General features: G+C 36.3%; 1 protein-coding gene across 3 annotated transcripts in view; it reads left to right on the top strand.

Annotated features, from left to right (window-relative positions):
- The window catches only part of pxnb (paxillin b), a 30,056-nt gene that overhangs the window by 2,788 nt on the left and 9,552 nt on the right, over nt 1-17,716 (top strand). For 2 of the 3 annotated variants that reach the window (XM_058784942.1, XM_058784941.1), the window contains exons 2-6: nt 15,479-15,685; nt 16,375-16,457; nt 16,626-16,765; nt 16,893-17,085; nt 17,168-17,315. In XM_058784942.1, coding sequence (XP_058640925.1) covers nt 15,590-15,685; nt 16,375-16,457; nt 16,626-16,765; nt 16,893-17,085; nt 17,168-17,315 — 660 coding nt within the window. In that variant the 5' untranslated portion in view covers nt 15,479-15,589. The remainder of the gene's footprint in view (nt 1-15,478; nt 15,686-16,374; nt 16,458-16,625; nt 16,766-16,892; nt 17,086-17,167; nt 17,316-17,716) is intronic. The other variant, XM_058784943.1, reaches the window with a different exon arrangement.

The raw sequence follows: 17,716 nt of genomic DNA, 5'->3' as shown, positions 1-17,716 counted from the left end.
TATGATTCGATTTCAAGTTTTCCTTTCTCTTTGGAGTGTTACAAGCTGTTCATGCATAGATAAGATCCCTAAAGTTGCAAAGACTGAAGTCCCAAACCCAAAGAAATATTTTTTAAAAGACTTGTCCACGGCCTCCTAAAACGGCTCATTTAAACACGCCCCACATGTCTACATCACTGTGTTTTCAAAGAGGGCGTGATTTTTATTCTTGCTTTAGTGTTGGTGCTTCCGCCGGCGCCATGTCCTGGAGACGCTGTGTTTCGTTGTGAAAGTGAAACTACTTTGTTTGGGCTTCCAAAGGAGGACCCAACTAGAAATCAGTGATTAAGCTGTATTTACAAAACTGTTCCAGAACAGTTCAACCCAAATATTAGAGTGTGTGTAGCGCATTTTAACAGAGGACTATTTCCTGAACTTGGGAGTAGCCTGCAAGCTGCTCAAAGACTGTTTCTATAAAGCAAGGACAGTCCGCCGCTTCTGACTCACAGCCTGTAAGTATGTTTTTATATTTAAAGAATTTGCCACTGACTATTCAAACGCAAGTTTTGAACAGTGTAGAGTAGTGCTTGTTGTTTGTCGTGTCTCCGATCACAAATGCAGACATGGTAATGTTCACACGGCGTGATGCGACGCATAAAAAGACACTATAAGTCATTATAGCCAGTATGTCTGTCCCCTGGATGCATCAAATGTCTCGTTTGTAATGGGTTTTATTGTTTTTGTGTTGTCGCGCCGGGACATGGCATCACAACATGGTAAGGGGTGTAATATTTCCGTCACACGCTTGAGGTATTTGGCCAATCACAACGCACTGGATAGCTGGCCAATCAGAGCACACCTCACTTCTCAGAACGATGAGATTTGTAAAAATCGACACATTTCAGAAAGGTGGAGCATAGAGGAGCAACAATAATGTCCAGTATGTTTGTTTTTTTTACCTTAAACCACATAAATACATTGCATTACACCAAATACACAAAATAATGTTCTTTTTAGCAACGTCATATGACCCCTTTAACATTAATAGGGCCTTATGAAATGTTTTACTGTTTCAGAAATTCATTTTTCTAGATTCTCTGATTTGAGTTATGATTTATCACACAAAGTTATTATTAAATATGATCATACAAATCAAATAAATGCATAAAAGTTGAAAATGTTTTCTTTCAAAGTGTTTTGGATTCTGTTTTTGATGGTTAATAAATTAACCATCTTGATTTGATTTCATAAAATTTTAACAATTTAACCATTTATTATAATTTGAAGAACAATTAAGGCCATTTAAAATGTTTTGTCAGTGTTGTCTGTTTTAATATTTTTTTTATTGAATTTGAGTTTTATGATTTCATACAAATTTATTAGGCCTATTTAAAAAATGGTGCCATTCAAATAGTACTATAAATATTTAACAAGTTAACTGATGTTTTAAAGTGCAATCAAATAAAATTCCAACAATTAATTTTCTTTTTTTTTATTTACAGTTAAATTAAAGCATTTACAAAAATGGGACTGTTGTTGTTGTTGTTATTATTTTGTACATTCTACTGTGCAGTAGTAATATTTGTGTTATAGTTTCTACAAGTTAAAACTTTTATCGAAACTTTTATTTTAGTAGGTTGTAGTGAAGAGCGTTGAGTTTCTCTTTGTATCTAAATGCTGTTAAAGTGACCTTCAGAGCAGCTGTAGAGATGAAGTTCATGTCCTCAAACGAGACAGCAGATGCTGAAAACTTCACAAGTGTCGCGTGTTTCAGCACGTGTGTATTAAACAAAACCGTGCCACTCATTCACAGAGACACGCAGGGCATGCAGGATTTATATTTAAATAGTCTTTTTGCGCTTTAATATTCACAGACACTAGTCCTTTTCCCGATTTGATCTAAATTTTGCCAAATTCTGTGACATGCATTAGACTGTAAATTCCATTATTGTAGCTCGATTCTGTGTTTTCCATATCACGTTTGCGTGCAAGTGTATTAAAAAATGAAAAAGCCATAGGAAGTGATTCCTAACGTCTCGACCCCAGCACGGCTCCCCAGAGCATGAGTGGAATTCATATAAAGCTCCGTGTTCTCCCCTGTGGTGATCCAGAGATGAAGAACTGGGTTTACGCTCTCACACACACACACACGCTGTTAAAGAGGCTGTTGTGGTCATAACACACAGGTGCACAATGAGGGTGTTGTTCGAGCGAATGCTGTTTCTCATCTGGGCCTCATTGGACGAGTTATCAAGGTAGTAATTTGTGGGGAATATAGAACAATGCTGATTTGTCTGTTTAAGAATTTGGCTTTGGCCCACTCAACCACAGCCTGCTGAAACACTAATGCTTGATCAGACGCTTTTTACATTTCTAGTGGCAATGTAACAGCGGTCTGATTTATTAAAGATCCAATTTAATCCATTTAAATGGAAATTTCTGTACTAACTGACCAAGACCATTGTATGCGTCCCTACATTTTATCAGCTGTTTGATTTCTGTGACATCAAAATCTCGTAATCATGTATATTAAATATCAAATGTGGACAGGAGAGATTTATTGTGACATCCTATTATATAATTTAAGAAAAACATAAAAAACATGCTGCTCTCTTATGAAAAAAGTTTTTGAAAGTCTCTTCTGCTCACCAAGGCTGCATTTATTTGATTAAAAAAAATGAAAAATAACAGTTTTCTATGTGAATATATTGTAAAATGTAATTTATGTCTGTAATGCTAAGCTGAATTTTCATCATTACTCCAGTCTTTAGTCTCACATGATCAGAAATCATTCTAATATGCTGATTTACTGCTCAATAAACATTTCTGATTATGATCGGTGTTGAAAACAGTTGTGCTGCTTCATATGTTTCTGAAGGCTTTTTGATGAATCGAAAGTTAAAAAGAACAGCAGAAATCATAAATCTATTTGTAACTGTCTTTACTGTCACTTTTTTTAAATCAATTTATTGCATCCTTGCTGAATAAAAGTTTCAACATCAAACTTTTGAACAGTAGTGTATTTCGTTTTAATTCTTCAGAACTCGTCCACACATCATTCTGATTGGCTTTGATTTTGTTCTGTGCACAGAAAAATTGCATGGCAGAGACCCAGACACAGACTAAATTTCCCCTTCCCAACACACACACACACACACACACTGACTGTTCCATGGCCCAACCTAACCTCAGACCAAGGCTTCAGGGTCCCGCCTCACTTCCTCAGGAAACAGTAGAGAAGGAAGTGGCTTTGTGTTGAGCTCCACGACCATGTTTTAGACCCACTCAAGAAGAGTCAGAACGGTGTTGGTGTAGCCTTGAAAAGGGGCTAGTTCACCACAAATCAACGTTCTGTCATCATTTACTCCCCCTCATGTCAGTCCAAACCTGTATGAGCTTCTTTCTTCTGTCGAACACCAAAAGGAGATATTTTGAAGAATGTTGGGGTGCAAACAACATTGTATGGACAAAAAATACTGAAACCATTTTTAGGACAACATACAATAAAAATGAAACAAAGTTGTACAGGTTTGTAATGATTTATTAAAATAAAATTGTGAGAAATATGATTATGAAATTGCAAATGCTGCGATTTACAAAATATATGCACTGCGTGTTTCAGAGCGAAGTGTAGAACTGTGTTGTTCTTCACGCGAGCAGCTCATTATCTGCTGGTCTTTACAGTGTTTCCACACAAACTCCATCTCTGTATCTGAGGTTGGATCACTTTAATATGCATTTGGGAATGCTACATCTTCCAAAACTAGTTTAAAGATCATTAATAAAGGAGCCGCTTTAAGGGCTTCCCATCAAAATATAAGTTTGATGGTTTAAAGTTTGTTTGAAAATGAAGAAATTAAGACAGCCTTAAACATAAGTGTTGTAATGTAAAATAAAATAATATATAATTATAAGTACTCAAATATTTTATAGTGAAAAATTACATTTTGTATTGTTTTTATTTAGTACTTTTTTATTTAGTTGTAGTAATAATTTTATTTTTGCAGCCTCACCAACAAACACAGCAGACTTGGAATTTCTACATTACATATCACATTTTAAATCATAGTCACTTTTTTTAAATATTTGTTTTCTGCAGTTATTTGGTATCTTGTGTGAGAAACGTGAGCTTTTATTGACTTACTTAAAGCATCTTACAGTCTTTCACTGCATCAAGTTTGTAGTCAGTGATTTTTGAACACCGTCATATTGAAAACTATTTTCAGGATTCTCTCTTCGATTAATTTCAGTCCTAAACAAAAGTATTTTTAGGGACTTCTACCCTCTGATAGTTGAGAAGTGCTGGTCACACACACATCTGAAACAAGGGCTTTTTATGTGTTCCATTAAGAATGGCATGCGGAATACTTGAAGATTAGCTAAATAATGTTACGGGGTTTTATCAGCGGAGAGTCTTTTGACTCATTATTGTGTTATTTCTAGAGTATTGGTCTATCTGTTCTCAATTACGCTCATGGAGCGACGGGCGGGCGCTGAAGGGGCGATCAAAGCGAGGCTTTGCCATGTGTTTGCCTGCTGTTATGAGGTGATTTAGATGAAAACGCTCGAACGTTTCCCCCTCTCTGTTGGCCTTTTCTTTCTGTATTTCCTTCGACCTGGTTTTCAGTGCCCCGCTCCCCCTCTCCCTCTCCCTCCTTGGCAGGGCGTCTGGCCTGAGACACAGCGGTGATTGTTTTCCTGATGGCCTTGGATGTTCCAGAACTCATAGTTACAGCAGAATTCTTCCCACATGAGTGGATTTGGGAGATACTCCCTGTACGCGCCGCCTGTCTAAATGTTCCACTGGACTCATCACAGTCATCAGAGGTGTGTTTGAGGCACACAGAAATGTGAAAGCAGATGCTGTGTTTGTTCATCGTGGTCGTTTATCGATGACCAGTGGTGTTATATAGAGAATCACATGTGTCCATGCACACAGAAAGCTATCACAAATATCTACACAACACGGCGCTTGATGTGTTTATTTTTTTTTTTTAAACAATTTGGCTAATTTTATAATGCTTTCGGCTATTAAAAAAATAGTCAGTTGCATTCAGCACATTTTCTACAATGTGCGCTATAGGCTATTGCTAAAATTAAAAGGTTTTATTATAATTTGAAATAAAGTTTTATTTTAAATAATAAAAAAAAAAACGTATTTGAAATCATTACTTACTGACTATTGACTGTTTAAAAAATCATATTTTTATATTTTTAATGAGTATTTTTGTCTTGTTTTCCTGTAAAATCCTCAAAACATGATAACTTGGGACACACTGCACAAGATATAAAGAATTCTTTTCACAGACTGTATCTTGAATATAAGTGTATTTTGTCTTGCTACCGTGGTAGTGTTTTTATTTTGTTTATACTTAAAGTGAATGAATCTTAAGACAAAATACACTCATATTCAAGATACAATTTATGAAAACAAGTCTTAATATCTTATGCAGTGTTGCATCTCAAGTAATCTCAAGGATTTCTGGATATTTTAACTGGAAACAAGTTTAAAAAGATATGTTAAGGGGCTGTTCACACGAAACACATTTTTGTATCTTAAAACATGAGATGCATGGCAGTGGAATGAGGAAAAAATGCAAGTCAAATTTTGCGTTTTCTTTTCTTTTTATTCATAAAACAAACATTTTATTGAAATAACCTCAAGTAATTGCAAATGTAAGTCATTAGTGACACAGGTCACTGTCAAATATTGTCTGATTAAGTGTGAAAAATCGATTCTCTGATGCATTGCGAGAATCAATTGATTGAAAATCAATTTGAATCATTCTGAAAAAAAATCCCTCTCTGCCCTTGTCAACAAACTTTTAGATATTTAAAGTGCTATTCAAATACTGAAAGCACTTTTTGTTTATTGCTTGTAGTGTGTTTCTTTGAAATAAAGAGAAAAGGAAATATATAAATGAATTTCAGTTGGATTAGGATATTGATTTGTAATCATTTGATAAAATTACTCGTAGTTATACAAGTAATTGAATAAAAATGCACGAATCAATTTATTAATTAATAATAAGAGAAAAAAGTCAAATAATTAAAATTGGATTGCGATTGCCTGAATTGAATCGGAAAGGATTGTGAGGTGCCTGTAGATTCTCACCCCAGTATTTGTGGTCTCTATGGGTCTTTTCCAGGTTTAACACGATGAACTCAGATAGAGAGTCAGCCAACGCTTATCTAAATAACTGTCCAATCAGATCTGAGGCGCGTGTGCGCGTACGAGTCGGTTGGACGTTCTTGCTTCTGTGTATACGCAGGTGTCCAGAATAGACATGGGACCCCCAGTCAGCTTGGCTTGAAGTCCCGTTGGGAAGAGCTTTTATTTTGGGTGCCGAGTGTCGACTTTCTGCAGGGGTGGGGTCAGGGAGTCTCTGAAATATCCATCAATTCTCACCTTTACCAGGTTTCATGTTTTTTTTTGACTCCACCCCTCCCGTCTCCTCCACAGATGTCCATGACCCCTGCTTTTGACTGCCGTCTTCTCGTTTCATCTCTTGTGCTCCCGGCTGTCTTGAAATAATATCCTGCCTTTCTTTCTCTGTTGTTTCTTTTGTGACCCGTCCTGTTGGCCCCCTCACACGCCCCCTCTTGCCTCTCTGTTATAAATATCAGAGTAAGTTTGGTTAGATGGTATAGAGTTTCCTTTGGTGAGGTCGCCAGCTTTGGCCTCTGGTCTCCAGTCATAAACGGGCAGAGTTTGGCCTCTTCTGACTGCTCACGGCACGCTGACCTGGACTCAAAGGAATAGTTCACCCAACAATGAAAACGTACCCATCTTCAGGCTGTTCAAGATGTAGATGAGTTTGTTTCTTCATCAAATTTGGTGAAATGTAGCATTGCATCACTTGCTCACCAATGGATGCTCTGCAGTGAATGGGTGCCGTCAGAATGAGAGTCCAAACAGCTGATAAAAACATCACAATAATCCACAGCACTCCAGTCCATCAGTTAACGTCTTGTGAAGCCAAAAGCTGTGTGTCTGAAAGAAACAAATCCAACATTAAGACATTGTAAACCTTGCTTCTGGCTAAAATACGAGTCCATAATCTATAATAACACTTCCTCCAGTGAAAGAAAAAAAAAAAAAAAAGTGGTCTGTTCTGAATCAGGAGAGACATCTGCACAGATCAAGTCCTGTTAACTGGCCAAAACAGTTCTAAACAAACAGGTTGGTGGATTTTGATGTGAGAAGACAACAGGAGATGGATGTTTTCACTGGAGGAGATGTTAATGTGGATTATGGACTGGCTATGAGACGCTTTAACATTAAAATCTCTTAATGATGGATTTGTTTCTTACAAACACGCAGCTTTTCACTTCACAAGATGTTAACTGATGGACTGGAGTGGTGTGGATTATTATTGTGATGTTTTTATCAGCTGTTTGGACTCTCAGTGTGACGTATTAAAACCTAGTGGTTTGAAAGATAGTGGCAAAGTTTATAATGACAGAATTATTTTGGGGGGCTGCACTGTGATCCATAATCCATAAGTCTTTTAATGTCATCTCATCTAATGATTCTTGATCTAAATAAGCCTTTCAAGTTTTTTTTGGTACATTAAATATTGTTACACTGAATTACATTTTACTGGGAGTCTTCTGTAAATCAAGGTAAAAATGTATGACAATCATTATTTTTTGCTCAGAAAAAAAAATAAACACAATTTATGGGGGAAAATTTAAAGATGTGGTAAACTTTTATTGTTTTGATGCTTCAAAAACCCTTTTGTCTTTGACCCACATACAACCAGCCACTTTGTTTGCAAAAGTGCATTCTGGGATTGCCTTCTCAAAGAGGATAGGCCAAAATGAGACTTCTTAGAAAACGATATGATTATGCTGCTTGCGCACAAATGATGCTTTTTAAATGCTGTACGTCAAAAGTGTGAGCGTATGATGGGAGGAGTTTGGTTGGCAATGCTGTGGTGTTTAATCCAGTCTGACAGTGACATCAGGACTGGTTTTCACTGGAGATCTTGCGGTGGGACTGTAGTGCTTACATGCTATCTGGTATTTTTAAATATAGGTGGGTGGGATCTTTACAGTGAAATGAACACCAGTCATTGTGAGGCTGCGAGTGCTACATTCCTCTCTCGCCGTGTCACAGTTCAGCCCACACGCCCCCTGCCTGTGTCTCTCTCTCTCTCTCTCTCTCTCTCTATTCTATAGTGTTTCTTTGGCAGCTTTCTAATGGAATGTGTGGAATTCTTTGTTCAGATTCCAAGTAGGAAAGAGATAGAGTTGGAAACTACCTCTTAAATGAATAATACGATGAAAAACGAGACTCTTTACAACATTTTATACTGTCTGTTCTTCTCTGTTCAGTCACACCTGGCCTCTATTCAAGCATGGTGCATTACGTTTCATATTGATTTCTTCAGTTGCTTTTATAAACCTCTCTCTGCTGAGTTTAATATTATCATATGAAGTATCATATGAAGCAGAATGTAACTACGATAATAAGAAATGAGTGACTTCCATTATTTAATCACCATAATTGCTATAGTTTCTAACCATTAACATGCAGCATGCGTGCATTTTTTAAAGAAATCTATATTTTTATTCAGCAAGGATAAATTAAATTGATCAAAAGCGTCAATAAAGACATTTATAATGTTCCAAAAGATTTCGGTTTCAAATAAATTCAATTCGTTTGAACTTTCTATTCATCAAAGAAACCTGAAAAATAAAATGCATCATGGTTTCTTGGCAGCAAATCAAATTAAAAGTTTTCTTGAGCAGCAAATCAGCATTTTAGAATGATTTCTGAAGGATCATGTGACACTGAAGACTGGAGTAATGATGCTGAAAATTCAGCTTTGATCACAGGAATAAATTACATTTTAACATATATTCACATTGAAAAAAAAAGTTATTTTAAATTGTAGTAATAATTCACAGTATTACTGTATTTAATGTATTTTTGATCAAATAAATGCAGCCTTGGTGAGCAGAAGAGACCAAAACTATTGCTGCATGTCAGAGTTGTTTAACCCAAAATATTTGACATTCTGTAACCCAAAAATGTCTTAAAAAGTGGAAGATTTCACAAGTTGGTCTTGTTTATGGCGTGTTGCTGATTTCAGATGTTCAAGGTCAGCTTGTCTGCTTTGGTAATAAAGTGGATTAAGTTGAAGTTTGGCTTCACACCCCTGTTTGCATTCTTAACCACATCAACTAACCACTTGGTTATGAAGTAAACAGTCTCAGACCCTCCCTGACATCATAAATCCTGACTCAATACTGACACACGCTGGTGAGTGTGGAACTGCGTGTCAGTGAAGCAGAATAGAAGAAAAGGTTTTTTAGTTTTCTTTTTTTTTTTTTGCTTTAACTAATCGGCCAACTCCCAAAACAGGATAGCCCTGTGGTATACAGGATATCCTGTCTCTGCACTTACACCTCTGTGCCTTTTGTTTCCGTGCACATTATTACTAAAACACAGGAGGGTGTTTCATCTCGGGGCACTTTTGGACAATAAACTCTTTAAAACGCACTTCTCACGCTCTTACTAGTTTATTTAATTTTTCTACTATCAATCTCTAGTAGAGTAAAAAAAAAAATTGGAACTGTTATAAATATTTTACTGTGGTGTTAAATTTTTGTGGAAATTACAAAATTAATTCATTTTATCATGAACTGCACAGGCCTAACAACATGCACGGCTATTTAAGTTTATTTACACAGACTTAATAGATACACTGACCTTTTTGTACATGCATTTAAAAAAAAAAAAAAAGATTTTATGACCCTTTCAGATGTAATGTGACCATATAGCTGAGTTTGTTTTGATTTGATGCAATTTTCTCTTCCCTTATAAAAGCTGACACTAAAGTGATGCACTAAAACCTTTTGGCAGCTGAAAATTTTCAGCGGTAACTCAACTAGAAAAAAATGACTAAAAAAGAGGAGTATTTTGTTAAATAAGCACTACATTTTTATTTAACTTGTTCACAATTTCTTTATTTAACGTATGTCTTCATTAGTTAATGTAAGTTTTATTACAGCTAATCTGTAAATGCTTATATTTCAACAATGAATTGGAGTATAAATCATTACATCATTAAAATATGCAATTTAAATGTTTGCATATATCTCGGCTTTTATTTGAGTGTTGATTGTTAATTACATTTGAAGAAATGAATTCAACTTTATTTTCAATTAGGTTGTCGGCTAAATGAAACCTTTCATTGTGTTTTTGTTTCTGGTAGACATTGTAAATAAACATAAATGCATGAAAGCAAAAATATAAATCTGTGTGTTTATAATGTTATATTACAACAATGAACTGGAGTAAAAATCATAATTAAAAATATTCAATAAGAAAGTCTGTATATCATTTTTTTAAATATAATTTTATTTGAGTGATAAATATTAAATGAATTTGCAATAAATTATTAAATAAACTTTATTTTCAGTTATTTTTTCGCCTAAATTAAACATTTTGGTTTTGGTAGAATGCTAATTTTGTGCATCACTATTGACAAGTCACAATTAAGTTGTTAGTTGCATTTTACTATTTGCATTTAGCATTGTTTTCTCGGACCCTATTAAACACACCTGTGATGTATTTTTGGTCGTGTCCCATCAGTCGTGAAGCACCGCATTAGACGGCTATAAAGCGTTGCACGTCCTTACCGCTGTGTATAATGAAGTGGTTGAGGCATGTGTGGCACTGACAGTAAATGTGCTCTGTAAGGTTGTAATGATTGTGGTGGCTGCGCGGCACCAGGTGCAGCTCCTCTGGAGCCCTGAAGAGTTTATTTTCAGTGCATTTGCACTGACTTGCGCTCTGATCTCCATGCTTTAAATAGACGGGCTATATGCTGCCATGCGAATAAACGGCCAGGGTTAACCGTGGATCTTGTTAGACATTCTCCGTTTTTGTGTGTGTACTGTGTAAATCTCTCACACTGGTCTTTCCGTGCATATTTTACATGCAGCTTTTAATTGGCCACACCTAATATGCCAGATTATTTTAGGATGTCAGATTTAGACGCAGACGTGGGCGTTAGAGGCCCACCGCAGTCCTGCTGACATCAGCACACAGGCAGCCGTTTCCCAGGAAGAGGCTTCTGGGAGTAAAGCATATCAACATATCCGACTGCCATTTAAGGAGCATTTGCTGCATCCACTGAGATTCTCACATATTTCTCTTGATGATGTGAAAGTCTCTATAAAGTAAGAGAAAGAAAGAGTGTAAGTTTGGATGCTCTCGACTCATGTTTCTCAATTTTTAATCATGAAAGCTTTGCTAATTAATTAATTAATTAATTAGTGTGTGTGTGTGTGTGTGTGTGTGTGTATATATATGCACACACATACACACACGCACACACATACACAGTGTATGTATGTATGTGTATATATATAATTTTATTTTATTTATTTCTTTTAACTCCAATAATCACTACAAAGAAGGTGTATAAAATTTGATTCATTTTTATGACTTTTTTTTCATGCCATGAAAACAACTGTAATATATCTTGATATTTCCTGGTTTTCCATGATTATAGGAACCCTTTAACTGTTTTCTAACACTAACTAACACTGCAAAGTGAATGCAAAGCAGCCAGCATACCTGAGTTTCGTTGTTGTTTTTGTTCACAATATAATTCCCATACTTTCATTTGTGTTATCTCATAGTTTTATGACTTGACTGAAATGCAGGAACATCACATGTGTTTAAAGTTGTGAGGGCAGGACAGGGTTAATGAACGGCGTCTGGTGTGTGTGCCTCCCCTTCACCCCTCTGTCCTCTCTCTCACACACACACACACACACACACACACTCACACTCAGGTGTGGGAATATTGGGATACATTCTGGAATACTCTCTTGATTCAGTGAGTACATTTTCTGCTCCTCGCTCGCTGTCGGCAGCATTAATGCATTGCGTGTTTGTGGTCTGTTTTGACCCCTGGTTAACTTCTAAACCAGGATAGTAGCAGACGGTACTCCATTTCACTGTTAAAAATAGAGTGAATTCAAGAAAGAGATGTTTAGATGCTGTGTTTCAAGTTTACTGAAATACTAACCAAGTTAATGTTTTTATGTTGTTTGTTATTACTGGTTAAAAGACTTCTAATTCTGATATCAATTTAAATGCGTTTAGATTCAGAATAATTTGCTCGCAGATCTTTAAAGTCATTCATGCTCAGATGGATTTGCTAATAAATCATTCAGACCAGTTTGTTCTTTTGAATGAATCAAATCAGTCATTTCTATCCACTATTTTAGAACTGAGCGTAACTAGAACAATTTGACAATAGAATTTTTTTTAAACCATTTTGTACTGTTTTTGTGGTAACATTTTATTCATTTTTGAAATTATACACATGAACTTTGTTATATTCAGCGTGCATGTAACAGTAGCATGCATCCAAAAAAAAAGTGAAAAGAAAAATTCTTTAAAAATCATAAACAATAAAAATTTTCCTGCTATTTCCATGTTTTGGATGAACCCTGTGTCTGTTAACTAACACTGGGATCTCAGAGACTCTCAGTTTTAAAGAGTGACGTGTTTCGTACGCTCATCTGTGATCTTTCTAGGTGTTAATTTACCCTCTCATCATAGTTGATCTGCAACCATCACGTTTTTAATAGCCGTCTGCCGTGAGGTTGGTTTTGATGCGTCGACTCGTAAACTTTGAGGAAGAGTTCCAGTAGCTCGGGTGTCCGGCTGTGCTGTCAGGACGCCAGCGTCACGCCGCTCTTTAACAGAGGAGACCTCTGCCTGTACACTATGTGCAGACTATTATTGACCGCGTGGATGGATGAATAGATGCGTGAGGTAAGAGCTTTATCAGGCCGTTTTAGACTAGCTGCATGCCTGCAATTCTGTCTGACTCTCCGTCTGTCTTTCCAGAGATTTGTTGGCGGCTCAGTGAAGTTTCTCATGGTTGTATGTAAAGGACAGGCTGGATTCGGTAACACTATAGACACGCGGTTAACTATAAGGTGCACTATAAGTAACTTTGCAAGCACATCAACTTATTCTGCTAACCATAACCTAATGTTCTACTCTAATGAGAGTTAGTTGACATGAAGTTGCAAAGTTACTTAGTCAATGGAATGTCTAAAGGGGAGCATCAAAATAAAGTGTAACCCTGACCAAAATCTGTAATGATAAAGGTATATAACAAAGTGGTATTTTTTTTCTTTTCCTGTAAATTCACCCCAAAAATGTTTTAAATACACCCACACTCAGTGCCATTATAAAGCTTGGAAGAGCCAGGGCGTGTTTTTAATATAACTCCGATTGTATTTGTCTGGAAGAAGAAAGTCATAGTAAACTATCCATTTAAATACTGTACAAATAAAGGATACTTCATCTCATTTAATTATTTGTATTTTATTCTGAATATTATGATGGAAGCAGACCATATGATTAATAACATCAGTACACAAAATATTATTATTGACACTTTTATAATGAGTTGCCTTTCAGTTGTAAATAAAACTAAAAATTGCACATTTAATTCAATGTGTTACTTGCCATTTCTTTATTTTGTTTGAAATTTGCACGCAATTTCTGAGTGAAAATTGTCTCTACACCACAATATTTTGTTTTTACTTTGTAATAGTAAACTACTATTTATAGTTTTATTCCGCTGTTAAAAAAAGGAAAAATTGAGACTGTAAATGAAATTATTGAGGTATGTTTTACAAGAAAATATAATTTAGTTTATGTACATTCAGTAATTTCATGTTTAATTGAATGTTTCTTGCCTTTTCTTTTAATTTTTTGTGAAGTTTACTAGCAATTTCTTTGAGTGAAAATAGTTTTTTTTAAACTAAAAATTAAAAATTTGAACGTCACATTTTAAGTATAATTAGATTTCTAAAATATTATAACATTGTAAAATATTAAATATGCAGCGGTAAATTCTATCTATAATGTACTATATTGTAATGTGGCAACTATAAATAACCAGCCTACACTAAAAGTAAAGTCAATGATTGCACAATGATTTAAAACTAAATTGCTCCATTAAACTCAACAAAGCAGCAGCAGCATTTGCAGACTGGACTGTAGTTTTCTATATGATGTTGGATGTTTTAAACGTGCATATATTGTCATGCATCTCATCCCTAGTAGTGAACGCCTGTGATTCTGTCACAGTTCCTCATACTGACGGGTCTATTCCTGAGGGACAGATTGTGTTCATAGCTCAACTCTTACTGCAGGACCAGAAGAGTGTGGTGACATAAGCTGAGCGTGACGGAAGTGTTGACAGGGTCTCTGCGGTCCGTCACAACAGGCTTTTACCTGCCAGTTGACACAATGCAGAGACAATGACCCAACTAAGCTAAATAAAACAACTTTGTGCTGTAGTTAAGGACTATTTTATGGTATAATACAAAAACTGGACTACCTAAAACCCCTCTTGTGTAGTTCAACCGACCCAAACTGGTTTTCTGTTTAGTTTCTGTGAGAAAAGCCCCTCTGAGAGGGTCTTTGGATCTGGCGCTACAGCTGCATCAGGACTAGCATAGCTGCCTGCCGCTGAAGTACTGTATTTAGTAACATGATTGAGGATGCTTAGAAAGGTTGGAATGCTCGACTGACTCACACAAGCAAACATCATATCTGTGATTGGAAACCCTCCCTCCCTCTCTCTCTCTCTCTCTCTCTCTCTGCTGGAGAGAAATATCATGCTAATGTCTTATTTTTAAGCCTGTTGTTCATTGTTCTCAGAGACTTTCCCCTTTAATCATGTGTCTAGCTGCATTAGAGTTTTTATTACTTAAAACTATTATAGTTTGTTGCAAACTTGCGTACCATTCAAACATGAGAAATAAATACTTTTATTTAGCAAGCATGTATCACATTGATCAAAAGTGACAGTGAAGACATATATAATGTTACAAATGATTTCTATTTCAAATAAATGCTCATTTTTAAAATAATTTTGAAAAAGAAATTATATCAGTTTCTACAAAAACATTAAACATCACAACTGTTTTTAACATTGACAATAATTAGAATTGACTCTTAACCAGCAAAACAGCATATTATAATGATTTCTGAAGGATCATGTGACTGGAGTAATGAAAATTCAGATTTGTATCACAGAAATAAATTACATTTTACAATATATTCACACAGAAAACAGCTCTTTTAAATTGTAATAATATTTCACAATATTACGGTTTTTATTGTATTTTTGATCAAATAAATGCAGCCTTGGTGAGCAGAAGAGACTTTCTAAAAAAAAAAAAAAGAAAATCTTACCAACCCCAAACTTTTGAATGATGGTATATTTGCATTTTTTTAATTTAAAGGGAAACTGTTCTTCATCTTTTGAAACAAATTTGTTTGATGTAAAATGTGACACTCATTAAGCAAAACTCCCTCCTATCTTATAGAGCAGCAAAACAGACTTATATTTTGGTAGTCAGAAGGAGAACAGCAAACGTCATGCAAAACAAAACTTCTTGGAGAAACCTTTACTAACTTCTGTTTCTTCTTTCTGCACAGACGCCTTGCTTGCAGATCTCGAGTCTTCCACCGCCCATATTTCCAAGTGCCCAGTGTTTCTTCCTGAGGAGACACCATATTCCTTCCCCACCGGAGGGCACCTTTTTCAGGATGACTCCTCCTCCGCCCCTGCCCCCTCCACCCACATCTGAGGCCCTGAACGGATCGCTGTCCCCGCAGCCGGACTCCCAGCACTCCTCGCAACAGGTTCAGCACAACCTATCTTAGGACTTTCCAAAATAAGCTAGTCAATATTCATAACACCTCAGTATGTCTTGTTATTGCTAATGTGTGCAAATATTTTATGTTCTGTACTTTACCTGGGGTTCTCAGCTTATTTTACTTAGTACCCAGATTTTACATTGGACATTAATTTTGGGAATCCTTGACTTAATATTACAATATTGTTACCCAACACAGTAACAAAATTGTTATATTAAGTCAAGGATTACCAAACTTTTTTTGTTTGCCGAGCCACTTTGACCTAAAATATTTACTAGAAGTTCCCCTGAAATTTTGAGTTAATGTTTCCGTAATTTAACAACACATGTTTACAGTTCTCTGATTAATGACTAGGCCTACTCTTTTTCTGGTTAATGGTCACTTTATATGCAGGTATACAACTAAAATATTTTCATTTTTTATTTAACATTTTTTCATGTCATTTATTTTTACTTTTTTAAAATTAATGATTTACTTGTCATTGTCTGCTTTATACACACATACACATAAAATGTGAAATTTATTAAAATAAAAATACTGAAAAAAACTCAACTGGCCCTTCCCAGTCCATTTTGGACTGTGCCATTCCAGTTGAGAATCAGTGATTTATTACATTTGCAATATAGATTTGCATAATAAATTATGCATTTTGTTTTTTTTGTGTTGAAATTCAGTCTCTGGGCTCTGCTCATAAAGGCACGTTGTCTCAGGACAGCAGTCCACCAGCCTCACATACAGAAGAAGACCACGTTTACAGGTGAGTTACAGTATCACAGATAAGAATTGACCGCTCATACTGATAATAGTCAAACAAATGGGAATTCTGTCATTCAGTGGTGTGATCCACCATAAAATCCCTTCTATTTGCCCACGTCCTGCTATTATGAAAAATCAAACCCTAAATGGAACACTTCTATTGGTCCAGTTTTCCTAACAAGCAGAAGCACTCAGACTCATCGGCTGCAGCCATGACTTCTGCCCTGGGCAGCAACCTGTCTGAACTGGACCGCCTTCTTCTGGAACTCAACGCTGTACAGCAAAATGCCCCATCTTACTCCACTACAGGTAAAGATGAAGACATACTTAAGGCATTCTGAAAAATTTATTGCCGTGCATGAATATTTGTACTGCTTTGATTATGGCTAAAGACATAAAAAACAAGTAATTGTACTTTGGAACTTCATCTTTGCAGAAGATGTTGCACCTCCATTGCCACCATGCAGTGTTGCCCACTATATCCAGGAAAATGGAGCCCACCCAAGCATCACACTGACACCAGCAGCCCAGGACAAGCCTCAGGGGAATGGAACGAAGGGGACAGAAGATGGTCGTCCCACTGTGGAAAGTCTTCTGAATGAGTTGGAGTGCTCTGTGCCTTCCCCAACGTAAGATCACTCTCAATTGTAGATGGAGAAACATGGATTTGCATTGAGGATTTTAATGGAATGCTGTAATTTACATAAACAGACCAAGCCCCTGTGCTCTGATGAGTGAATTGACAGACGGGCAGGTGGACACACCTTCCGAGCAGCAAGGCAGAATATCAGCCACCTCCGCTACACGAGAACTGGATGAGCTCATGGCCTGCCTGTCAGATTTTAAGGTGCAGGGCAATGTGAGTGTGTGTGTGTGTGTGTATGTGACCCTTACAGGACAGTGTAAGTGAGTTGAAGAGACGTTGTGTCTGGGAATGTGTGCTGAACTATGTTGTTTGGGTGATCTATTTTCAGGATGTACTGCTTGACAATCTGGGCTGCGTTTCCCAAAAACATTGCAAGCAGATTGTTGAGACCATTGGTGCCAATGGTGTCTACAATCTTCATAGGCTTACATCGCAGTTGGGAAACACTACCCTGTCTGGTCTTCATCTGACCATTACAACCAGTTTTTTAATTTGCAGATCTTTTCCTGCTTGTCTATGAATTCTAGCTTTAATTTCATCTCATTACTCAACATTGCATCCAGAATCTGTTTTGTTTTTTCCTCAGCTGTTCTGTACATTTCATTAAAGCTTTT

Source organism: Onychostoma macrolepis, chromosome 08 (assembly GCF_012432095.1).
Source record: "Onychostoma macrolepis isolate SWU-2019 chromosome 08, ASM1243209v1, whole genome shotgun sequence".
NCBI lineage: Eukaryota > Metazoa > Chordata > Actinopteri > Cypriniformes > Cyprinidae > Onychostoma > Onychostoma macrolepis.
Note: the sequence above shows the minus strand (reverse complement) of the source record. Positions and strands in the feature narration are given on the sequence as shown.